A 25,783-nucleotide genomic window follows, 5' to 3' on the forward strand; every position below is an offset into this window, starting at 1 on the left:
AGGTGGGCACAAAGAAATACTTTTCTTTCTTATTCTCATTTAAAATACCTAGTTTTTATTAAATAATTATCTAAATCTTACAACCAAAGTTTTTATCTGACGTAAAATGTATAGAAATCATACATATACCAAAAAGACTGTACATCACTGTCACAACAGCATTTGTTTTCATTCAAAGTCTTTATGGCTTTACTACCTGGTGGGCCGGTCTGTAGTCAAAATGCCCAATTTTTTTGTCCCAGTCCAGCCCTGCAGGTTAATACTGGCAGTGTCACCATGCCAGCTGACTGTATTTTATCATCAGCCAGTGTTGTTCTTTATCAATATTACCAAAGTTTACCATAAGGCAGCATAGAAAGTATTTACTTGCTTTCAGGTTTTATTCAAATGTTAGTCTTTTCAGTTGTTTCCCCACTTTTTTCCTGTTTCAAAATCAAACACCAGTTTGTGAGAAGATTATCTTCTTTTTTTAACAGGCAGATAAAGTTTTGCATTGGCATTGGCTAATTTGTCAATTGTTTGTTACAAATGTTCGTATTTTAATTTTCAAAAATGTTTTTGCCCAAAACATATGTGCACTATATGTCAGTAAAAATACTATGCAAATATTGATGTCCTTGAATGCTGAGTAAGCACTGACTAAGCACTGATTGTATCTCTTGTACTTTATCAACGCAGTATCTAAAAACTTTGCACCGTAGTGGTTAAAATCTCATTCTAATAAGAGTTAAAAGTGCATTTGGTTATTAGGATTATTGAATTATGGTTAAGGGTTGGTAGAATTTTTTTTTTAAACATTATCTGCCAATTAAATCTGCCACCCTTCTCCAAATCGGTGCCCCTACCTGGCCCCCCCAACAAAATTTTCTAGACACGCCACTGTTTACCACGAACACGGAGCTCAAAGAAAGTTCAATCCTTCATGTTGACGAATAGTGCGAGTCTGATAAGTTTCCCTCTGCTTTACCGTTGGGAAGTTATCCCTCTTGAAGGCACTGCCATTTGCAGATATGGTATCATGTGTCTCCTTACTGGAAGTCAGACTGCATTATGTTGCAAAATGACTCAACATTACTCCGCCTACGACTCGTTCTCTGGAAGTTCACCATGCCCACTGCACTCACTTACAGTTTCTGTTTCAGCGCAATGATAAATACCGAGGCAGCAGTATACCCCCCTATCGCGGTCTTCCACAGACACAGTGCAAAATTCACGTAGCCTAAATTCCACGGCAATGACGAGACAGACATGAGTCCCAGACTAAAAAAAACAGAAGAGAAAAAAAGAGCAGTTTTCCTGTTTGGGAACACTTCGCTGTGAATCATACAGCAGCCCTGGTAGCTGTCCAACTGCAAACACACAGTACACACAGGTCATGTGCGAACTTGAAGGCAGGAAATAAAGCGCGCTCCTCTGTTCGTGCGTAACAGGGAAGTGAGTCTAACCTAGTTTCTACGTTGTTAAAAGTTGCTGCGAACGGCTGGCACCGAAAGTTCCGTTTTCTTCTGTTTTATCGACGCGTATTGCTCAGCTTTCCGAATTCAGCTTCAGCATTACATCGAGACACTGAGTGATGGAAGAAGGGCACGTTCTGTAGGACTGTTCGGTGGACTCGTAAGCCCAGCAGAGGAGGAAGAGGCGACGAGCTGCAGCTATTGTTTTTTTTTCAATGTTTTGAGTTCTCTACTTAGCCGAAGGTAAGCGTCAATGTGCCTTGTTTCATTCTGCTGGTGTTATCTCCGCTCACCACGAAACCGTGTCAGTTCCTAGAATCGCGCGTAATGGATGTGAGTGTTTGTCATGTTTTGCTTGTGTAACAACAGGCAGGATGGACGTCCGTTGGCCTTAAACACAGCCTTACGGCGCAGTTTTGTCACGTTTTATTTCTTTGAACACCAAAATAGTGGTTATGATTTTTTAAAATATATTTTTATCTTATAAATAAGTATTTGGTAAATACTTGTCTTTTACGAAACGTGGAAGGGAGTTATGTAATTATCAAGGCAGCATGAATGTTGCCACCTTAGTCCCTCCCTTCATGCCTTGCTGTCCAACTGTTTCATCCTGTACCCTCATTACTCCAAAATGTGTGCCGTTTTTGTGGCACCAACACTTATACTGGATGGAACCAGAAATAATTATAGGCATCAAGTTCATATCATCTAGTGCAGTAATCTTATGACATCTCACAAATATTATAGTTCTAGTAAAACAGCATTTCCATTGCGTGCAAGTGTGCACTTTAAGTCTTTAAAATAACTTTAGAATAACTAAAGATAGTTACTCTGGCAGGGATCCAGTGTTCAGCCTGGCACCGCTGTGAAAACAACACACACCTTGTAGCTGATGGGTGCTGTGTGAAGACAAGGATATGTCCTGCAAATGTTCAGAGATAAGGCAGCGCTCCTGGCAGGCAGATGGGCACAATCATGAAAATGATTCACACTATAAACTCGCCATCAGTTAGCAGTCCTAGAAACATGAGAGTCCTCCCCACTACTTCCCACAGTACACGAAAGAAACAAGCGGAAGTCTCTTGGTTTCTCTTTCAAATCAAATAGTTTGATTTGTGTGACTGTTGTGTGTGACTCTACAACCTTTATTTTATTGCACTCACACAAAAGAGTCCAAGCATAAGCTGCAAAGAGGGAGCTGCTTTTGCACATGGAAAAGTGGTTGTTCCCTACATTCTTCTGCATTTTCTTGGCTTTTATGTTTGCGTCTGTCTGAGCTGTACACAACATAATCTGTGTTGGCCTTGGAGGAGAAATCTCTCCTTATTTGTGTCAAAAGCGAGGGCCTTGCTCACTCTACATGTTATACTTCAGCTTTGTGCACAATTTTTTCAGTTGCTGGGGAAGTAATTTTTGGTGATCTCACTTAAAGCACAGGAAACTTTAGCCTTACTTATCAGAAAAAGGATGATTTGGCGTTTAGCTTCAAAAGATACGGTTTGCTTGGTCAGTAGGGGAAGCAAATGCTTTCGTTGTGATGTCCTGGTTGAGTTCGTTGTGAAGTTAGCTGTCAGGCTGAGAAACAAGAAATGCCACATTCAGCATTTAAAACTAATTTTGATTCTCCTTAGTAGAGTCTAACTGATGTATTGGCCAGCTGATATTGGTCTGCCAGGCTGGTATGTATACTGGAACTTTTCTTTTTCAGAACGTAATGTAGAAACAAATCTTGAAAGTAATTTGCCATCATCTAGTTTTTTGTTTTTTTAAAATATCTCTTTATTTGATTTTTTTTGATACACAAAAACAACAAAAACAAAAACAAACAAACAAAAAACCCAAAACAAAAAAACAACAACACAAAAAGCAGTCTGAGACATATAAAACTAATACCGTATGGTAGATAGTAAATAATTGGGTCTACCACCCATTTACACATTTGTCCTGACAAACCCAACCTGCCATCGGCAGCTCCACTCCGATGGCAGGTTGGGTTTGCTTTTTGTGTTGTTGTTTTTTTGTTTTGGGTTTTTGTTTGTTTGTTTGTTTTTGTTTTGTTTTTGTGTCACAAACCCTGACAAACCCAACCTGCCATCGGAGTGGGGCTGCCGATGGCAGGTTGGGTTTGTATAATTTCACTCAGATCGTCAGGTAAGGCGACCGTGGCTCAGGGGGTTGGGAAGTGCATCTGTAACCAGACGGTCACTGGTTCGATCCCTGTGCTCTCTGTCCTGGTCGTTGTGTCCTTGGGCAAGACACTTCACCTACTGGTGTTGGCTAGAGGCCATATGGCAGCCTCGCTTCTGTCAGTCTGCCCCAGGGCAGCTGTGGCTACAACTGTAGCTTCCCTCCACCAGTGTGTGAGAGTGAATGAATAGTGGAATTGTAAAGTGCTTTGGGTGCCTTGAAAAGCGCTATATAAATCCAATCCATCATTAAAGGGCGCCATATATCCAAAAAGATATTGTCATTACCGCTTAGTTTTGCACTCAGTCTTTCCATTTGTAGGACTCTAAAGATTTCTTTATACCACTGAGTTATTGTTGGTGGTTTTTCAATTAGTTGATCAGTTGATCCGATTGAAAACAATACATTTTCTTGCCAAGAACAATAATTTACATAGTAGTTTATATTTGTTTTTATCTGGAAATTTGTTCAGAGTTGGCAGCCCCAATAAATACTGAGCTGGATCTTTTTGTTTTCTGCTTTTAAGTATACCCTTTAATTCTTTTGTTACACAGAGCCAGAATTTTGAAATTTTTGAGCAAGTCCAAAGACAGTGCAAGTAGGTCCCCGCCGCAGATTTACATTTAGTACATTGTGCTGACCTACTCGGATCAATTTTATTCAGAAAAGTAGGCGTTCTATACTATCTATGTAAAATTTTATATTGTGTTTCTTTAAATCTATTATTAAGGAATAAAGAATGCACAGACTGTATGCACTCGCTCCAGGCATGATCATCACAATGACACTGGAGGTCTCCCTCCCAACTCCTGATAAGTTTTCCAATATTAGATAAGATAAGATAAGATAGAACTTTATTAATCCCTCGGGTGGGTTCCTCTGGGAAATTCGGTTTCCAAAAGCACAGCACCGACAGAAGTTACAGTTACAGAATATTATATACACACACACACACACACACACACACACACACACACACACACACACACACACACACACACACACACACACACACACACATATATAAATACAGAGACAAATATAAATAAAATATACGAAGGGGATAAATAGAATAAATAGGAATAAAAATAAAAATACAAGTGAATTGCACATTTCAAGTATTGAGTCTATTGCACCATTGACTATTTACAAAAGTATTGCACAAGGTATTGTACAGTGAGGTGAAGAGGCACTACAGCTTAGTTGTTCCCCCCTCCTTTGTCCTCCTGTCTCCCCTCCCTCTCCCCTCCAGAGAGGAGTTAAACAGTTTGATGGCGTGTGGGACAAAGGAGTTTTTAAGTCTGTTAGTTCTTGTCTTGGGGAGGAGCAACCTGTCACTGAACAGACTCTTCTGGTTGTTAATGGCCGTGTGCAGAGGATGCCCAGCATTGTTCATAATGTCCAGCAGTTTTTTTAGTGTCCTTTTCTCTGCCACTGTCACACTGTATTATAAAACTGTCTTATAGTACTTTTATCTGCATTTAAATGTAAAAAGAACTTTTCCATGGGTCCTAGTTGCATTGTATTGTGTAAAGTATCAAAACTTGAAGTAATTAAGTGACGGGCCTGTAAAAATGCAAAAAAATCCATTTGATGTATTCCATATTTCTTTTGGACCTGCTCAAAAGAAATACAATCATTCCCATTAAACAAATCACCAACCACACGTATTCCTGCGCCAAACTATCTCTGAAATACTGCACTTGTCATTCCAGGTGTAAAGTGCTGATAATTTATAAAAGGTGTTAGGTAACTCAGTATAGGATTACTTTCAGTGTATTTGTTCATATCCCGCCATGTTTTTAAATAAGTATCAATCATTACTTGTTATGTTTTTTTGTATATTTACTCACTAGTTCACTTAAGAGATTAAATGGCGAACATGTCGAGGCTTCAAGGGGATTCTCTGTCTCTTTTAGATATGCGTGGATCCATTTGTGTATGACTCTACTATGGCATGACCAGTTATAAAGCACAATGTTAGGAAATCATCTAGTTTGACTTGCGGAGCAGCTCGAGTTCTGGCAATGCTCTCAACATTGGCCAAACAAAATTTAGACTCGATCTTGATGTTTTATAGGATTTGTTTCTGAATGGTTATAGTTATAACTGTAGATCCGTAGGAATCTTCTGGAAACTGTAATAAAAAATATCACTCAGCAGCAATTTCACTTTTGCTTTTCAAGAATTGAATGTTGATTTGAACTCATCAAGTAATCAATTGATTTTATTCATCAGTTACTCATACTATTAGTCAGAATTTTTTTGATATGTATGAGTCACCAAAAGTAAAGGTTGAGTGTGTTTTCTGCAGTATTATATTATATTATATTATATTATATTATATTATATTATATTATATTATATTATATTATATTATATTTGCTATTGTTTAAGACAAAAAGTAGCAACACGTTTTTGAAATATGGAGGTACTTTGGATCACTGATGAGTCGCTCTGCTGTTTCAGACTTAAATTGAATTCATCACCAAAACAAATTTTCCAAAGATTTTTAACCTTCTATGGGATGTTTTGTTTTTTTCTACCATTTTACAGAATAATTGAATGGATGATTTAGAATTGAAATGATGAAATAATTAGAAGTAATCTTTATTTACTCTCAGTGGTAGGAGATTGTGTTAGGAAGGGTGTGTATTTAGAAAGTGAAGTTAACGAAAAGGCTTAAAGGAGTCATTCTTCTTCCCATGAGCCAAATCATAGGATTTTCTCTAGTCATATAATTCGATTCGAGTTCAAAACAGTCGCATAAGAAAAGCAAATTTCCCCACATTGGTTTCTGAGAATGCCAGTGGAAAATGACCAGTTATGGTTTGACTACCCCGTAACAGATTTTATCATATATAATGATATGAACAGAAGGTCTTCAGGTAGGTCTGGGTTTTTCCCTATTTCACCCAGTAATGTTTATTCAGAAAAAATAGATATATTGTATCCCTGGTGAAAAGCTGAATATTTGTTTTTATTACACAATTTAAAGCGTTGAGCTGTGAAAATAAAAGGTTTTTTTTATGGCACTGTTTGTTTATGACAGCGTACCTTGACCTGGTGACACATTTGGCCATCAACACAACAGCAACAAGATGCGAATGAGCTTCTGCAGAAATGCTTTTTCTCTCAGTGTCTGTGTAGCAGTGCGTCTGTCATCCTTCGTATTTTGACTGAATTCACCAGGGCAGTCTGCAGACAGCGTAGTCTGTGAAACACTGCTAGCCTTCACTGGCCAAGGTTTTTGAATAATGCATTAACTGATAATAATAATGAATATGGAAAAGTAATACAAAGTGATAAAGTACAAAACATGTCCTGATGGATTCTCGTTTAAATTGTTACATTTCACAGCAAACGTGCCAGTCAGATAAATACTACTGTTTTCATTTGCTGATCATGCAGTGCTCCCGTTTAAGGGGGATTTCTCTATGCTGCACATTTTGGGTAACTTTATGAAAATGCAACCAGAAAAGACAATAATACTGTAGCCACGTGATAAAGATTTGCTTGAAAAAGCAAACTCCCATAAAATAATCTGTGTAGAATTGAATAATATGAGCAAGTTTACATGTTAGAAGACAATTTTAAGGGATCTCTTTCTTTAACTTTGTTCCACACTGTAGATCCCCCCGCCTCCCAACTGGGGAAACTCCCATGATATGACACGTCCACTCACATCTAGCCTATATTAGACATTATCATAGAAATAGGAAGTAAATATTTGGCCTGGCAAACGATTTCAGCCGGACCTGTTGCAGTTTTGTCATCTACGTCAACTTGTGGGGCCAAATAGTGACAGGAGAAACTTAATCATTCTGAGTTACTCTCAGGGGATAAATGCTGGAAAGCTGTTCAGCACATCAGAGGGATGTACGTGCAGCAGGCTCCTGATGTTGAGATAACGCTAGTATAATAATATTGTGTAATCACACAATACAAACATGCACAGTCTTGAAAAAAACAAACCGATTAGTGTTCTTTAATGGAAAAATGTTAAATAAATGACAGAAAATGTAGGCACAGAAAGCAAGGAATTGGCAGGCAGGCACGAGTTTCCACGTCTATCTACAAACTAGTGACATAAGGGGCAGGAACTTGCAGAGACCACTAAAAGCCTGAATTGGTAATCTGACAAATATGCTATGATGCTATTCTTTGATTGACTGCGACAGTTGTTTCTTAAACATCGGTGTTGTATTTTGCAACCCTCTGACTTGGCAGTAATTCAGTTATGTTTGTTAAGCAGCTTAAAGAGGAAAAGGCTAAGATAGTGATGGATTATACACTTAAACTCAAACAAAGTCATTATTAGGGTCTAATCTTTAACCCAACCAGTATAGCAAGTATAGCACGGCAAGGTTCTAGATAACTGAGAGAATAAGAACTTTGTTATAAACTGCTGCTTGACAGTGAAAACTGTCGAACAAATCAGCCTTTTGGCTACAACAAAGAGCCACGTTACAAAAGCCCTAACCCAGTATATAAACACAGGGCCAACGCAAGAGGAAAAGACTCAAATAATTCCATTGTCTTTTTCATACTCCTGCATACACCTACATAATTATAGCTCTAGAACCAGTTCAGTCAAAACACAAGAAACAAGAGCAGAAAGCCCTGTATTACAGCCTGTAGGGTTTTTCCCTCTGAGCTGTTTTGGGTTCTGTGTTGCCCAAATCTAATGTTACAGCACAACCAGAGGGACTAGGAACACGAAATCACATGTACATTGAAGTTATTTCTGTTATGCTGTTTCTATTTTATAGTAAAAATTCAAATTAAACATGTACATTGTGTCGGCTTCTTTGTGCATTTATTCATCAACCGATTTGCTATCATCTGACTAGTAATATTCAATCATATTCATGTAGGACTATGTCAAAGTTATAAAGTCCTTTACTGTTATAAACGTCTCTTCATAGATGGTTTCTTGGTGTCAGCATTAACAGGATCCAACATTACATTTACCATACATTTTCCGACCATGAGTGAAGTGGGGAAATCAAACATCATATCTGTAGTTGCAGTCTTCATAAGCATATAAAGACTGGTCACTAAATGATCGTGTCGGGTTAGAGTGAGCTGCTCTCTACTAAAACTCTTAACATGATAAGTTTCTTCTGAACATTAAAATTGGCTGCATTGTTGTGTAATGATGCATGGCACCTAAGTATGTTGGGATTCTGTGACCTGAGGAGTGGCACTTTTGTGGAATAGACTTTTACTGCTGGATCTTATTTGGTCTGTATCAGATCAACAGCTTTGAATCTCTTGTTGTGTTCCTTTGGCTGTTTATGACTCATCCTTAGTGGTGTGTGTTGTCCTTATAGGGAAGGAGTGGGTTTTATGGGGTTTGTCAGATTTACGGCAATGTTTACGTGGGTGTTTCATATTAACGTAACGTCCACAAGAATGCCGGGACTTGGAAGAATTAGATTCCTGGAACGGGTAACAAGTCAATTCTGTTAGTTTTACGGATAAGCTTTTAGATTACAACCATGTTTAAACTGGGTTTTATTACTGTGTTTTGCTACATTGCTGTGTTTTTGTGTTTACAAAATGTCTGCACACAGACAGACTTCTACATTTGCCTTTGTGATTGTGCCAGTTACTGTTTTTAACATGCTGGCATTTTTAAAGATAACGATCTGAAAAGCTGTTTATATTTGACAAAGCTTTTGATAGCATGGTGAAAAGTGCCACAACACTGAGATGATGCATTTTTTACATTTTCAGTAAAAGATAAATGTGAGACTACAACATAATAAAAATTGATGGGTTTTTTTTATATTAAAGAGGCTCTTGAAGCAGTGCACTTTGTCAAAAGTTTGCTATTCAAAATGCAAAAACATACATGTGAATATGTAACACTGCAAACGCAATTCAATACACACGTGCACACTCACTAATCTCTGCAGCTGTGGAGTGATAGTTGCTGGATTTGAGGAATTCTGGCTCGCTCGGTGGAAACGCTGTTACGCAATGCTTTGTTTTGTCAGTTAAGATACAAAAGTTTAAAAAAAAGTTGCTCAATGTTACAAAACAGAAATCGTGACTCGGGAATGGCAGTTTTCTTGCTTGTGTCACACCGCCTTAAAAAGCGTATCATTTCTGTTGGAGAGGTCCTACAACAGGTGACTCATGTTTCCACCAACTTACATTAATAATGAATCAGGAAATCCTTTTCAACTTACATAATTACAGTATTACTGTCAAAAGATATGCAAGGCTTTGTATTACAGTGAAAATCAAACGGCTCATCAACATGCCAGTCGGAAAGTTTAACTTATGGTCAACTGTCTGACTTTCATGTTAGCTTTAGAAAAACAAGCGTGCGGTTAGACTGTAGTTGGTTGATCCCAGCAGGATCATTTAAAAACATTTGTATCTCCGCAGCTGTGCAAACTGTTTATGAACAGCGTATGTGCATGTTTGCTACTGGCGCAGTTGAGCTCTGATATCTGTTGCAGATATTACAAATTAATTAAAAATAATCAATTTGTTGCTTTGTTATGCTATTCAGTGGATCCTTAGTATGACCAACCAATACTGGCCTATCACAGAGATTCACAGTTACTGTTGTTTTGCTTATGTGCTGTCTGGTATGCAGCGAAGGGCGACTAGTGATAGGTAGGAAATAAAATATGGTGTCAACAGAGCAGCTCAGAGTTTTTTTTCTCATTGTTTAAATGTGCTCAGGCCTGCTTTCAGCACATGTTGCAGAGTTGGCTGAACAGATGGTTGTTAGGGCTAAAGGGGTATCACAGCAATGGCTGGCTTGTTTATAAAAACACGAACAGTGTTACATACTGCATATGTATGTATGTATAGAGATGAAAATCATATTGGGTGATAAATTAAAAAAACCTAACCTTTTCTCCATAAAGAGTGACGCTGACCTAAAAATTCCAGCTCTTGTCTCTTTGACAAACATTCAGATAATTTTGATCTGTATTCTCTTTCTCCCTCTGGACCCATAAAGCAGTGGTTAACACATTAGCCTAACAAGGAAAAGCTCTCTAGTCTGATCCCAGAGGAGGCACAGCTCCCTTGGTTGTGTCAGGATGGACATCTAGAGTAAAAAATCAAATCAAACACTACAGACTGTAGCGTCTCCTGGTGAATGAAGGAGCACCTCAATGTTGATATGCTGTTAAATCAGAAAGATGCGCTGTTTAGTTCCACTGTGTTTAAAAAAAAAAAAGTCATGGGAAAGGTTAGAAACATGTAATTTCTTTTTACTCCCTAGCCCTGCGTGATCATGGCCCAGTGGATCCACATGACCCAGATATTGCAGCATCTGCCTTATGAGACAGTCAGCAGCCTCTATCCACCAAACACCTTCCCGATTGAAGTCAGGCATTACATATCTGAATGGATAGAGAACCAACGATGGTATGATGCACACACATACTGTACATGTACATGCTTGTATAGTTTATATATACACATTATGCATGTTTATTCTTAATAAATATTGCATGTGTTTATTCATAAGGGACTGTGTGTGTGTGTGTTCTCACAGGGAGGACTTTTCACAGGAAAAGGTAGAGCAAGAGAGTCAAGCTCAAATTCTGTTGGACCAGGGTATCAGCATGATGCAATCCGTTGCTCAGCAGAATGCCAATGTTGTCGAGAAGATGAAGCTGATGCAGATGAGCAGGCACATGGTAATAAAGCCAAAGAAACTATCAGTTTTTTAAAAAAGAAAGTGACATTTTATTTGAGTTTATGGGCTTTACCATCACCCATAAAATTTCACCTTTGCAGAAATTCCTGTTTAGATTTTTCAACCTTCTGCAGCATTTGTTGCTTGGACTTCAAACTTCTGAAGAATGCAAAAACCTTGGTAGACTTTATGACAACTTTAGAAACTTCCTTAAAGCTGCTACAACATACATGTTAGGAATGCATTGTCTTTGATATCATTTGCATTCATTATTGCATTGCATACTTATAATTAGTGGTATTATTTGCTTATTTTACAGGAACTGTTTCACCAGCAGCCACTGAAGTTTGCACTGATGGTCAGAGACCTCCTCAGGCAGGAGAGGGCTCTGATAAATGGAGTAAGTCCCTTTTATGTTAAGTCTAACTAAAGTTTTTTTCCAAAGGCAAACGTATTTATCCCTCAAGTTTTTCCACGTCCTCACCTCAATTCTGCCTATTTTGGCGATCTCTCGTTTTCGTCCTTATGTTGATACTGTGATTATTATTCCTTATTATTCAGACGTGTTGTTATATTTCCAGGGTGGTTACATTTTAGGGTTTCATAGGGGTTTTTGATTACAACGTACCCACTGCATAGATTTCCTGCTGAAACGTAAATCCCCAGTAGTAGCAACAGTTCAAATCCTTGATATTAAAGCATCTTTGAGTCTGTCAATAGGAACAGTGTTATTGCAGGTGTGGCAAGTTGGTGAGGTGGAAATGGGGGGAGGAAGCAGAGAGCACAGATTTAAGTGGAGGCTGATTGGCTCTGATTGAACTAGAGTAACTATTTCATTATTGAGATTGACAGTGTGGGAAAGTGGTAGTGAGAGCGAGCGGTTTTAAGAACAGAAAAACAGCCTAACACCCACGAAAGCAGATAGGTGTCTGATTACAGATCTTCCTTAATGAACTTCATATCTGTTAGGTAGAGGAATTATCTACCAGAAGAGGCGTTGGTTTTATGCAATGAGTGGCAATAAAATTTGTGTAGTTATTTAAAAAACAACATTATTTTCTTTATATAAAAGAAAATGAGTCATGAGTCATAATTCATGCTGACCTGATACTTGTGTTTTTGATCAAATCTAACTTGCATTTCCAAATATGTCATATTGCAACATAAAACAGCTTAGCTCTTCTTAGAAATCCCCACAAGACATCATTGTTTCAAGTTTACTTCGACCCTTATAAAAATACACTGGTGATAGCTGGCAGTCACAAGCCACGAGGTTATATCTCAGGGGGAACCAGGTGAAGCTGATGTGTTTACCAGATACAGTTTATGTTTAATTGTGTAAACTATTGTGTAAAAAACCCCACAAAAGCAAAAAAGGTCAAGCTGTGGTGCTTTGCAAGTCCATTTAATGTTTTTTCTGTTTATAGACCTCCCCTGCACAGTACCCAGCGTACCCGACGAACGATATGTCCAAGCAGGACGTGGACCAACTGGTCCTGAAGGTGCTCGAAGTCCAGGAGATCCGAAAAAAGATGCACCAGATACAAGAGGAGCTTAACTGGGAGAGGCAAAACTTTGAGAGTGCACACTCACAGGGTAAACGCATGTTTTCCTTTAGCAGTACATGAATGATTACATGCCTTAGATACCGTAAGCAGTCAGAGCGCAGTAATAACTGCCAAAAGACTTCAACGGCAAAAATACAGCTTACATCAACAGAGTTCCTGTTTTTCAAGGTTAAATCATAATCTCTTTTTATTGTCTGCTTCCTTTTCTTCTGAGTCTGTTCAGCTATTTTAATTCCACTTGTTAATTTTTTTGGAGGATTTGTTTTTAAATGCTTGAAAAAGAAAGAGTTTTCATAAAAACTTTATTTAGAAGATCATTCTCTGGCGGCGACATGAATTAAAAAAATCCAGGTGCTGCGAATGGAGCGCTAGCTGGTCTGCTCAGTAGGAAGTGGCAGATGTTATCATTTTTCAAAGCAGAATAAGTAGAGATGGCACAGTTACGTGGATGTTGGCGTTTTTTTTGTTTTTTTTTAGATACCTTAACCCCATTGTCTGGGGATGTTGCTAGTGATATTTATTTTTATCTTTATCTGATTTGATGTGTCAAACCGTTTTTGAGGTCAAGCTTTGTCTAATTATATACAAGACTTAATGTAGTAAGATCAAATGTGAAGCACTCACTCACTTTTTGAAGACCCAATAAAACTGAATGATCAATAGAGGAGGTGCTGCCCACTACCAAAGGATTTCTAGGTGGTGCTTTTTGTTTAATGTTGGTCATTTGACCCTCATCATAAACAGTACTTGCATGATGTTCTCAAAGAAGTATGATTAGATATCATTTTTTATTATGCATTTAATTGTTCAAGCAGTGAAGCTGTTGGAACCACAAGGTTGTTTTGTTTGTAGGGCTGCAGCTACTGATTAATCAGAATCAGAATACTAATCCCTAAGGAAATGATCTGTTCTATATTTCTGATAAGAAAGCTATTAAAACAGCTGAACAGTCTAGAGTACGAAGTAAAGGACAAAGAAAAAAGTAAGAAAAAGTTGGAGCAAATGAAACAGGCTGCATGCTATTTTAGTAATAGTTACTTTGGTAATAGAGTAATCTATCAATTATTCATTTTATTATTCAAGTAACTGGATAAAAATACTTTTGTCTTAATAATGACTGATAATAAACATTCAAAAGAGAAAAAACAAGAGTTTTTCAGAATGAATGAACACACATATGCAGTTAAACCCTTTGATTGTACTCATGTGCCGTACTGAAATTACACTTTTTAAAGAAAGCATTATGCAAACGTTTTTTTCAAACGCGTACATTCAAACTTGAATAAGTGGGGTGTTGAGTGGGGTTACAATGTGGCTTTTTCACTTAGGCATAATTCAAACATTAGACATTAGGTGCGCCCCACTTTTTGCAATGTGATAGTTACGATAGGCTCCAACCCTCTGTGACCCTTTTTTAGGTCTCCAACATAAAAGTCAGTCTGTCAAAAGAAACTCACCTTTAGGTTGTGCAATCTTTTCTTTGCCAGAAAGCTTGTTTCTGAGGGAAAAAAAACCGTTTTCTACGTACAGCACAGGAATTCCATTTTATTATTTAACTTAAAGCAAAGCAGCATTTCCCAACAATGCAGGAAAGACTCGACATGTCATGTTGCTTCTTGTTTTAACAGGGTCGTTCCAGCAGAATGGACTTGATTCTGCAAATGCAGAAATCAAGAAACTTCAGACTCACATCCAACAGCTGGAGTACAATATACAAGCAATGGCCACGGTGAGCCAAGGGCTTATGTTACCATCATCAACATTACTGGCATCCTCGAGAGAAGTTAAACTAAATGTCTTTAGAAATTTTCAGGTTATTAACACCAAAGAACAAGACGAGATCTTCATCCCGTTTAATTAAACCTGTTTGATTTTTTGATGTTCCTCAGCTCATTTAAATATACTGGTAGTTAATAGATAAACAGTTATTACTTGATTACTTGTTTTCAGTTAATAATCAAATTGCAATGTGTTTGGATTCTGGTTTTTGTAGAAACGTTCACAGCTGCTGAAGGAGTCTATGGAGCTGCTGGGCATCTGCCAGAACCGATTTCTTAACAGGCTGAACGAGTGGAGGTGGGAGCAGCGCAAAGCAGCCATAGGATTTCCTTTTGATGACAACCTCAGCCCCCTGCAGACCTGGTGAGCTGCACACCACTCCACTGTTTGTACTCACAGCCTTTGTGGTATTGGTTTATGCCGTCCTGGTTAAAACCCATGATTCAGTGTCTTTGACACACTTGTTTTTATGTTCCAAGTTTAACACTAAAAAGAGGGCACCTTTATGCACACAATCCAGTAACATACCGCACTCTCGTTTAAGAGATGGATTTTTGAAGTCTGCATATTTTCAGTGATTTTTGGATTTATTTGAAAACTTTATTGATCAGTATCCAGATGTAGCAAAGTCGGCCTGGCAGTTGGTTTGATCTGTTGTTTCAGTCTTCATTTTGCTCAAATATGAATTATTAGAACTTTTGGATGGATTGCAGTTGGATGAATTTGGTGATCTCCAATCTACCATTAGAGTCAAGTCCTTTTTTATATCCCTCCTCAGGATCAACTGTAATCACTTTCTTGAATACTTACCAATTCTTACCACCACTTACTGGACACTCCAATGACTCCATCAGATTTCAGCTTATTTAACACAGACAAAAAATCTCTGATGGCGAATGACTGTATGAATTATAAATGTATAAATTGGTCAGTTATTAAACAAATATTTTGCATTTTTTACCAGCTTGGGTGTTTGTGTTTTTGCTTTCTTTCTATACTTTCTCTGTTAGGGCTGAGCAGCTTCTTGGGATGAATGGAAACCTGAGACAAGAGCTGATGCTGACTGGGGAACTGACCTCGGAGCTCCAGGAAGGGCTGTCACAACTTGTGCAGGTTTTGATTGAAAGGTAGCACAGTCCCATTGTTTCCTTTCTTGTCTCACAAACAGCAGTGTAAAGGAATCACTTTATTACCTTTTTTAAAAAGAAGAAGACAGTTGTCTAACTCTGTAACCCTTTCAGCTCTCTTATAGTGGACAAGCAGCCCCCACAGGTGATAAAGACACAGTCAAAGTTCTCCACAACTGTGCGATATCTGCTGGGAGAGAAGGTAGCTCCTGGGAAGCCTGTGTTGGTGAAGGCGCAGATCATTAATGAAATACAGGCCAGGAACCTGGCAAATGTACATGGGTGAGTCGTGTGTTTCTGGGCTGGAATCTGAAATCCCCTCACACTTTGACAGAATATCCTCACTGTGGCAAATTGTGAGGGAAGAAATAAAAACTGTGATCAAGCTCCATCGCTGGGTCTCTCCTCTGCTCTCTGTCTCTGTCATGGATGCATAAGAGGCGTAGGTCTGCGTGTCTGCTTCCCCAAAGGTGCCACACAGAGCAAATAGGCCACAAAGAACCTGCAGAAAATTGTGCAGAGCAAACAGAGCATGGGACAAGATCTAACATGTACTTGATGTTGCAATCTTCCCCACATCGGAAGTGTGGAAACTATGGGCATGTTTTCTTATTCTTTATAGCACAATTGGCAGGAAACATTCACACCTAACTTTCAAAGCTCTTCTAAAGCTCCTGTTATTTGCTGTGTTGTTATTAAAGTTTAAATGTTGTGTTCACAGTTAAATTAAAATCACCAAAATTCTTAAAATAATTATTTCCCACATTATTTTAACACAATAATGTAGATACATAACAGAAATCAGCTGCAACCATTTATTATTTACTTGAAAGGCAAAGGTGTGAGTAAGCCTAACTATACAATTGTAGCGTTTATCTACAGTAACATTAACAACAGAGTCAGCTGTTTGGTTAGATTTATTAGTTAACACTGAACACCTCATATTGTCAACAAGCATTTCTGCTGTGTAAATTTGATCTGAGGCTGTGCAGGATGTATGTCACGATCTTGTTTGTTTTTTTAGCATCTTGTAGATTAGCACATAATTAAATCAAATTAACTACAGAGGTTAAAACTTTAAGTGGTTAATATCAAGGTACTGACTATCCAGTATTTGTATGAGGAAATAACTGACAATAAAATGATGTTACCTGCAGTGATAATGTTGGTGAACTCATCAACAATTCGGCCGTCCTAGAACACAACGCAGCCACCAAGAGCACATGCTCCAACTTCAGAAACATGGTATGTGCGGGTTTACATTTACAGCTCATATTTGATTGACGTTCAGCATCGTTGGGAAATGCAAACTTTGTTTTTGATTTAACAGTCCATCAAGAAAATCAAGAGAGCAGACAGAAAAGGATCAGAGTCTGTGACAGAGGAGAAATTTGCCCTCCTGTTCTCCTCAGAGATCAACATCACAGGCTGTGAGACTCCGTACAGGATACAGGTTTGACCCTATCCGGCATTCTGACTGTTGTTTAACAGTTCACATTACACAGTTGACTTGAGTTGTTTTGCTAACTTATGATCTGTTTTGTTGAATGCATGCTGAGCACACATACGGTGTAGTTATGGTGACTTTAAAGGGGTCGGGTAACGTAACATGTCTGATTACAGGTGATCTCTCAGCCAGTGGTTGTTATTGTTCACGGCAGTCAAGACAACAATGCTGTGGCCACCATCATATGGGACTGTGCATTTTCTGAGCGAGTAAGTGTGAAGTTCTTCTTTTGATTTTTCCTTTTTACATTTAGTATTGCAGCTTGTCTTTTCTGCTGTTACAAGTGTTTGAAAGCTACAACATACAATATGTGCTTCATACTCTCGACTTGACCCCTGAACTGGAATTCAGCAGGGACTGGCGAGGCATTATATCAACTTCCCCTTGCGGTGGAAGAAACACAGAGGCAGCTGTTAGGAGGTGACTGTTGCTTATAAAATGCACAAATGCAGAAGCAGCAGCTAACAGCATATCCTTTATGCCTTCGATGCTTGTTGGCTCCTGGGAACACGAGGCGGGTCTGGGCCCGCGCTGGAGAGTCGGCGCAGTGGCAGGATGGCTGCTGTGTTGCCTGGGATTACTCCTCATCCCCTACCCAACCCTGTTGCTGGTCACATGCTCTATAATGTTGTACTGTGGACATTTCTGTGCTTTCTGTGCAGAGGAGTTTTTTTGTTTCCTGTTCTCATGCTGCCTCCTACAGCCCAGCATGAGTAGAGGTCTCTTTTTTTCCTCTTGTACTTTCCCATTGTAGTGTATATTTCAGTGTTTTTTCCTGTAATGCAACCGTTCTCTGACTTGCATCCCCATGTGATGTCTGTGTTGTGTGTGTAAGGTCAGGGGCGGGGTTCATTCCACTGCAGGGCAACCTGCCACTGCATGTGGCAAATAAAAATTGAACTTTCATCCATCCATTCACTTCCGCTTATCCTTTTCAGGGTCGCGGGGGGCGCTGGAGCCTATCCCAGCTGTCATAGGGCGAGAGGCAGGGTACACCCTGGACAGGTCGCCAGTCTGTCGCAGGGCCAACACACAGGGACAGACAACCATTCGCACTCTCATTCACTCGCACATTCACACCTAGTGGCAATTTGGATTATCCAATTAACCTATCCCCACAAGCTGCATGTCTTTGGACGGTGGGAGGAAGCCGGAGTACCCGGAGGGAACCCACGCAAACACGGGGAGAACATGCAAACTCCACACAGAAAGACCCCGCCCTGATGGTGGAATTGAACTCAGGACCTTCTTGCTGTGCGGCAACAGTGCTAACCACCGTGCCACCGTGCTGCCCAAAAAAAATTGAACTTGAACTTTAAATAAGAGGTGTGGCAGCAGTCATGTGGAAAAAATATGAGTGCAGTGACACACTTGACCCAATGTCCTGAACTTGGCAAGAGTTGAGTGTCCCTAGAGCCCGTGTGTGGGAAAGTGGAAATGTCATAAAAATAGAACATAAATAAATAGCAGACATTTATCATGAGGGAATAAACGCAGTTCACCAAAATTCTAAAGTCTGCATTTAACATCCATAATAGTGCGTTTATATATTTTCCTTTTTCTCTTTCCATTTTAAATTTGGTTTTACTCGTCCCCTCACAAATTTAAAAAAAAAATATGTGTATCAGTGTTTTCGCTTTATCAGCCTTTATGTCACTGCCATCAGGACAGAGTACCCTTTGTGGTGCCGGACCGCGTGCCGTGGAGGATGATGTACAACACTCTCAACAGCAAATTTACATCTGAGGTTGGGACGCAGCACAACCTGGACCAGTACAACCAACACTTCTTGGCACAGAAGGTCTTTGATAAGCCCGACTTTAATGAGGATTTCAGCAACATGATGGTTTCCTGGGCCCAGTTTAATAAGGTTCGCATGTGCTTATATTTGCTGGCACAGGTCACTTTGACCCACAAATCTTACGGTGCCTTTCAACATTACAGGAGGTTCTCCCAGGTCGACCGTTTACCTTCTGGCAGTGGTTTGAGGGAGTAATGGAGCTGACCAAGAAACACCTGAAGACCTACTGGAGCGAAGGGTAGGAAGATTCTGCTGCTGTTTCACCAGTGAATGTCAATAGCCTGTGATAAAAAAGCTTACAGTGTTTTGCTCCAACAGGCTGATATTTGGTTTTATTGGGAAGCAGCATCTCCACCTGATTCTCAAAGACAGGCCCAATGGAACATTCCTGCTTCGATTTAGTGACTCGGAAATTGGAGGCATCACCATCGCTTATGTGTCTGCTACTGAAAGTAAGTGTTGACAGACCACTGGTTAATGTTCAGTTCAATGTTATCTCAGCACCTAAAGCAATGTTAATCTCTTTGACTAATAATTTCCATCATAGTTTTCGTCAACAACTTGTTTTTTTTTCCTAACAAAAATAAGACGATAACTAAATAAAAACTAATGCACGACGACAAAAACTATGATGACACTTTTGTCGATGAATAAAAACACGATGAAAATGTTCCTGAGTCATGGGATCCAATCAGAACTAATTAAGTTGTGTACATAGGCGGGACAAGTTTTGGAAGTGATTGAATCGTTAAATCCTTGTGGAGTCAGGTTCGATGCACACGTCTGATCTGCTGCCAAGAAACAGGTGCTCCCTGTTTCTCACGAAAATGTATCAAAATGTTATAAGAGAATAGCAGACATGTGACCACATTTCACATTTAATGTCAGGGAAAATAAGACACAGAAATCAGATTTAGTCTAGGATAACTCCATGATATTTAGTCTACGAGAACCAGACTGAAAACAATTTAGATGTTTAAATTATGACTAAAACTAAATGACATTTTAGTCAAAAGATTATGAATAAAACGAAAGCAAAATCTGCTGTCAAAATGAACACTGACCTAAAGGATAAAGGCCACTCTTCCGAGGATGCCAGTTTTTAAATTTTGGACAGAGAAGACAGATGGTTTGAAAGAGGAGTGAAACAGGGGCATCTGTGTTCTCTGTGAACAACCATCAAACAGAGCAGGTGGCTTAAGACACCAACTCTCTGCCACCTACTATGCAGTCTCAAGCTTCACTGATATGTTGCTTTCAGGTGACCTCAATAGTTCACGTGATAGCATAATGCAAGTTCTCACAGTGGTTTCACCTGCTCTTCTATGTTGAGCCTGTCTGCCTCTCATGTCAAAGCAAGAGGTGGTCCACTAGTTTTCCTGATTCCCTTTCATACTGAAGGGTGTTCCTCCCAAAGTGCAAGTGCAAGAAGAACATCTTGCATTCAGGTGACCTCAAAAGGTCACATGATAGGGTGAGGCATTATCTCACAGGGGTTTCACCCAAAATCTCTGTCAGTAATGACCCACGCTTTTACCTTGTGATGGGATTAAAAGTGGGTCAGTGACCTTCGTAAGAGATAACCCCAACTAGGGTTGAAATACCTGAGATTCTCCACCTTTTGGTTGTAGAACATAAGAGGTGATAAGAGGTGAAATGTATTCAAGAAACTTAAAGAAGTCATTCACTTTCTTTCCAAGCTCCTTATGTGCACCTGCTAAAAATCTTTGACAAGCTTGAATCTCAGTGACCTTGACCTCAAGAAAATCACCTACAGTTTTCAAATTTGTACCAAAGGTGCATCTACTAGGAGGCTGAGGGGTAGCACTGTTGGCAGCCAGTACTTTTGAGTAAAATATTTGCATTTTACACTGCATTTCGACTCGTTTTGCAATTGGCGGTTATAAACATGACGTGACAGATCAAACTTTTTTTTCCAGATGGGGGACAAAAAATCCAAAACATCCAGCCTTTCACCAAGAGAGATCTTGAGATCCGTGGCCTCGGGGACCGCATCCGCGACATTGACCACATAACGTATCTGTATCCTGAATTTCCTAAACATGACGTTTTCAGAAAATTCTACACAGGTAATGGTTGTCCTGTACAAAGACAGTCATATGTTCTCAGTTTAGGAAAAGAAAGTGAAAGTAAAAAACTAACCTCTTTTTTGTGGTTTGAAGCAGAGCCTACGTCGTCCACCAACGAGGGTTACATCCCTGTGTCTCTCCAACTTAAAGTCGGCATGTAAGGATCTATTCATAACAAAATAATACATATAGGGAACATGTCATGTGTATGTGTGTGTATCTTTTTATGTGTGCAGGGATGCCCAACGCCCAACTTCCAGTACACCATCTTCCTTCAACATGTGAGTGTCACTTGTACAGTCTTTGGTACAGTATTTCCATACCACCAGCTCTGCTATTTAAGGAAGAGTCATTTAGCACAGGCAGCAATTACATGAAAGGTGTAATTGCTGCCAATGCTACCCATTTATAGTCACAATTATATTTACAATGAAATCTATGAGGTCATCTGTCATGAAAATAAGAAAACACAAACATTTTAGTGTTTAAAGCTAAAAGTTATTGAAGTTTTAGATAGATAGATATGTTTTTTTATAAAACAGTGCATTTGAAGGTTCATCGATAACAACAATAATTATATTTTAACATTAATGGTAATGAACAATACTGTTAATTTAAGGTAGGTGTGGCATAAATATCACATTAGGTGGTGTAATTAAACATCCTGATTTATGCTTAATGCCATAATGCACTGAAGCTTCAAATCTAGAAAATATACTTCAGTTATGACAGATCATGTTTCATTTCATGTCTCATTTTGTTTTTGTTGTTAATAGTTAGAAAAGATAATGTTGCAGTAGCTGTGCTGTTGGACTGTTTGCCTTTTTTGTTTCGCTATCTTGGACTTTGGTTACACTTCATATTATGTGCTTTTATTTTGTATGTCCAGGGATACCATGCCCTCGCTTCACTCTAGCTTCAATGTGTAAGTGTTGCTTTTATGTATTTCTCTTTTATACTCAACATCCACACCAATTACTTAATTTAAATCTTTCAGTGTTTTTCTTTTAAATAACTGATTGACCCACTGTTTTTTTTTTTCTACTGATCTGGACTTTCCTTTTGCTTCACATTGTGTTCTTACCTTTCATTTTACATACATTTGCAGGGAGCCTATAGCCCCAGCACCTATAGTACAAGGGCCTGAAACCTCACAGAGTAGCTTCTCTATGTAAGTATCAAGCCTACACATTTTTTTTAATCTCATTTAGAGCAATCTGTTCATATTAACCAGTGATAATGTGATAACTCTATATATTTCACTTCCGTACCACGCACTCCCTGTTTCAACATAAATATCTATAAATTATCAGAAATGATCAGATATTCAGATTCTGGGCACAAAAAATATTGAAATGTGAACAACTTTGTTTGAATATTCTTTATTGCGTCTTGAAAACAGCATATCTACAGGAAACACACTGTTGTGTACCACATTTACGATGCTACTTGACAGTCTGTGTAATGTAAATAAAATGTGAAAACATTTTATTTACATTAAACGGTGCCACGGAAATAAACATCTATACATGTGCGTGTATTCCTGCTTCATCTTTCATGGACTCACTACATCGCACATTTATCTGTGAATCTATATCGTGGATTTCTGCGGTCTATACGTATTTTTATTATTTTTATTATTTTTGTGGTTTTTAACTATTGCTTCTTCTTTCAGGCAACAGTTCCCGTCACCGTTCAACTCATCAGAGTTCTCTGATGAAATAATAGATGGTGCAACAACAGCTCCTGGCCTGGAACCCATGTACGTTTTTTTTTTTTTTGGCTTAATTTCTGTAAGACATCCATTGCAATGGTGACTGATTATTAGACAGTAACATCTTACGCTTGCGCTCTCTTTTTCTAGGCTACCAGATTTGAACTTTTTCGATTAATCTAGAGTCTTCCTGTGGGCTGTGCAAAGAAGAAGCCGGCTAGAGATTGAAGCCAGACTTGTGTCATGTAACAAACGTGCCACCATTTGAGCAGATTCTCTTCCTTGACTCTCAACATCTAAAGTTTGGACTACGACCAGTGAAGATTTTGAGACAAACTTGATTTGTCTGGGGCTCAACATGTTAAGAAAGAGGAGAAAATCAGTTTAAATCCAAAGTAAAACTGAGAACAAACCAGAACAAAAATGCTTTTTTTGCAGCCATCTGTGCCTTTGTGTGCATGTCAACAAGAACTTGCCTAGTGGCAGGTCTGTTAATGTCTTTTCTTTTTGCTTTTCTTTTCTCTTCTGTTGTGTGTGTGTGTGTGTGTTTCTTTGCTTGTATTTAGGAAAAGATTTGGATTACTGTACAGACTATAGCATTTTTCCAACAGTGGCTATAAGTGTGACAGCGGGTATAAAAAGGGCAAGGGCACATGACATTGCTGGCCAGTGGACTTTAAGACACCAGGGGATTTTGTTTTATTAGTGTTTGGAGTATATTGCATGTTGGTCTATTTTAGTCATACATTGTATGTAACCCTTTGCGTTTTCACTTTTCTCACAGTATATTATTCATTTAGTCTCTGCATATAGCGCATGGTAAATACTCATTAAGGAATAAACACCTTTTCTGGCAGTGGTGACTGTGAGACTGTCACAACACTGACAGACTGCGCAAAATGTCAGAAGTTATGAAGGGTGATGGGCAAAGTTTATATTAGATCTACTGTATGTCAATTAAAAATTCAATTTTGTGTTTTCTCTTCTATCAAACAATTTCTTGTTTAATGTCAGCTGATACTTAGTAGTTCTAGTTTTATTGTTTTCAACGAACTTTGTGCCACTGTGCGTGTTTTTTTAAAGTTTTTTTTAAGGCCCAAGCATACTAAAAAAATACCAAAGAAGAGTCAAAGTAAAAATATATTTTCAAACCGATTTCCCCTTATTTCCCTTTATTTTCAAGCACAACAATAATGTTATTAAGTAAGCAGTTCAGGAAAACAGACAGTTAAATCCATAGACGTTTGGACAATAATAGAATCTTTGTAGTTTTGCCTCTGTACACCACCATGGGGGATTTTTAAATCACATATTCAAGTTGTGATTGAAGTGTAGACTTGTAGCTTCAAATGGAGGGGTGTAACAAAAATATTGCATTAACAGTTTGGGAAAGTACTGACATTTAGAGGCTTAAAAATAACTAGATAAACTAAGATTTCTGCACTTAACAGGAAGGAAAATCGTGCTGTACTGGGATGACATCAGGTGGTTGACTTGGCCATTGAAGTATAGCCTATTTTCTTTGCCTTTACAAACTCTTGGGTTGCTTTAGCAGTTTGCTTTGGGTCCCTTTGCAATGTGAAACACTATTTTAAACTGTTTTGCAGCATTTTAGATGAGAGCAGAGGGTTTGCCATGTAATATTCTATAAAAGTCTGTAATTCCTGATCATTTAATGCAATACTTTTGATAAAGTCTTTGAATTAAAGCTGAAAATCTGCACTTCAATCACATGTTGATTGTCAGGTTTAGAAACCCCTGGGGTGGAGTACAGATGCAAAACTACAAACATTGTGCTGTTGTGCAAACGCCCATGGACCTAACGGTAATTCTGACACATTATAGTGTTTTCTCACTTGTCCGAGCTTTAATTTTTTTTTTAAATTTTATTATGGCTGTTTTTATATGCATTGAATGTTAACCCAAACCAGTCATTCCCATAAAAGATGTTTTTACAACAAGTTTAGCACTACCTATCGTCACTGCCAGTGCTGTGCATGTTATCACATAACAGTGTGTGTTGGATGTTGAGAACAGATGTTATATGTATACTTAACCTTTCATATCTTGTGGAGTGACTTTTGTTTATATCACCCTGGGGATACTACTACAATCCTTATAGTCTTTCACTGTGGAGACAAATAAAATTTCACTTTTTCTGTAAATAGTCAAAAACATTTGTTTGAATTTATTTACAAGAAATTGGTCATTTCTCCCTTAAGTCAAGATCCATGAGTTATCACTGCACAGTGGAAAATATTCTTCAGTACAAGCAGCTGCGGACAGATGATTTACAGCTTTCGAGGTACACAATCTCATCTGATTTGTTTATGGAAATGATTCGTTTGGGAGTGAGAAGTGTGTTATTAACTATATGACGATTGCTGTATAAATATAAGAATTGCTTTATTGGTCTATGCTGACTGAAAGCATATATCTAAATCCTGTATTTCTTTTTATTACACTTACTCTAAAAGAAAGGAGACAAAACAGGAGTTGGAAACTTAATAATTTTCAGATTTTCTTTTAAATATAAAAATAAGCAATGGCATTTTGATTGGGAAGGTATGCCTGTTACCACAAAGGCTGTCTATTGAATTAAACCATATTGCTGTATAACATAACCAGCGTCGCTTCCATAATCCATTAGCCAAATGGGAGACATTGCATAGCTAGCGTATTATATTTCCTGTCTGTCCAGTTTCAACAGTCATGAAATTAAAAAAGAAGAACACTATACACTGTACATCACAAAGCTTTTCCCCCCCATTAGAAAACAAGTTCTAGTTTCAACAGGCCATTAAAATGTAATTTCTACTCAACCACTGCCAGGGAAATCACACACACACACACACAAAGATTATGTAGAGGAAGCAGAAAG

General features: G+C 38.5%; 1 protein-coding gene across 2 annotated transcripts; it reads left to right on the forward strand.

The window, feature by feature from the left end:
* The first annotated feature begins 1,323 nt into the window (after positions 1 to 1,323).
* stat6 (signal transducer and activator of transcription 6, interleukin-4 induced) lies at positions 1,324 to 24,057 on the forward strand. 2 transcript variants are annotated; one of them, XM_026153659.2, is made up of 22 exons: positions 1,324 to 1,697; positions 10,897 to 11,042; positions 11,173 to 11,317; positions 11,636 to 11,716; positions 12,744 to 12,912; positions 14,513 to 14,613; positions 14,878 to 15,026; positions 15,674 to 15,790; positions 15,905 to 16,072; positions 16,948 to 17,035; positions 17,121 to 17,243; positions 17,414 to 17,506; positions 18,964 to 19,167; positions 19,242 to 19,336; positions 19,417 to 19,550; positions 21,039 to 21,188; positions 21,285 to 21,345; positions 21,425 to 21,469; positions 22,078 to 22,113; positions 22,297 to 22,359; positions 22,864 to 22,950; positions 23,053 to 24,057. In XM_026153659.2, exons 2-22 carry the CDS (start codon positions 10,909 to 10,911, stop codon positions 23,078 to 23,080), a joined length of 2,271 nt encoding a protein of 756 aa, XP_026009444.1. In that variant the 5' UTR covers positions 1,324 to 1,697; positions 10,897 to 10,908; the 3' UTR covers positions 23,081 to 24,057. The 2 variants fall into 2 exon arrangements, with proteins under 2 accessions (XP_026009444.1, XP_026009443.1); XM_026153658.2 differs by having other exon boundaries at positions 21,282 to 21,345; positions 23,053 to 23,883.
* The last annotated feature ends 1,726 nt before the right edge of the window (positions 24,058 to 25,783 follow it).

The sequence above is a fragment of the Astatotilapia calliptera genome, chromosome 20, assembly GCF_964374335.1.
Source record: "Astatotilapia calliptera chromosome 20, fAstCal68.1, whole genome shotgun sequence".
NCBI classification, from domain to species: domain Eukaryota; kingdom Metazoa; phylum Chordata; class Actinopteri; order Cichliformes; family Cichlidae; genus Astatotilapia; species Astatotilapia calliptera.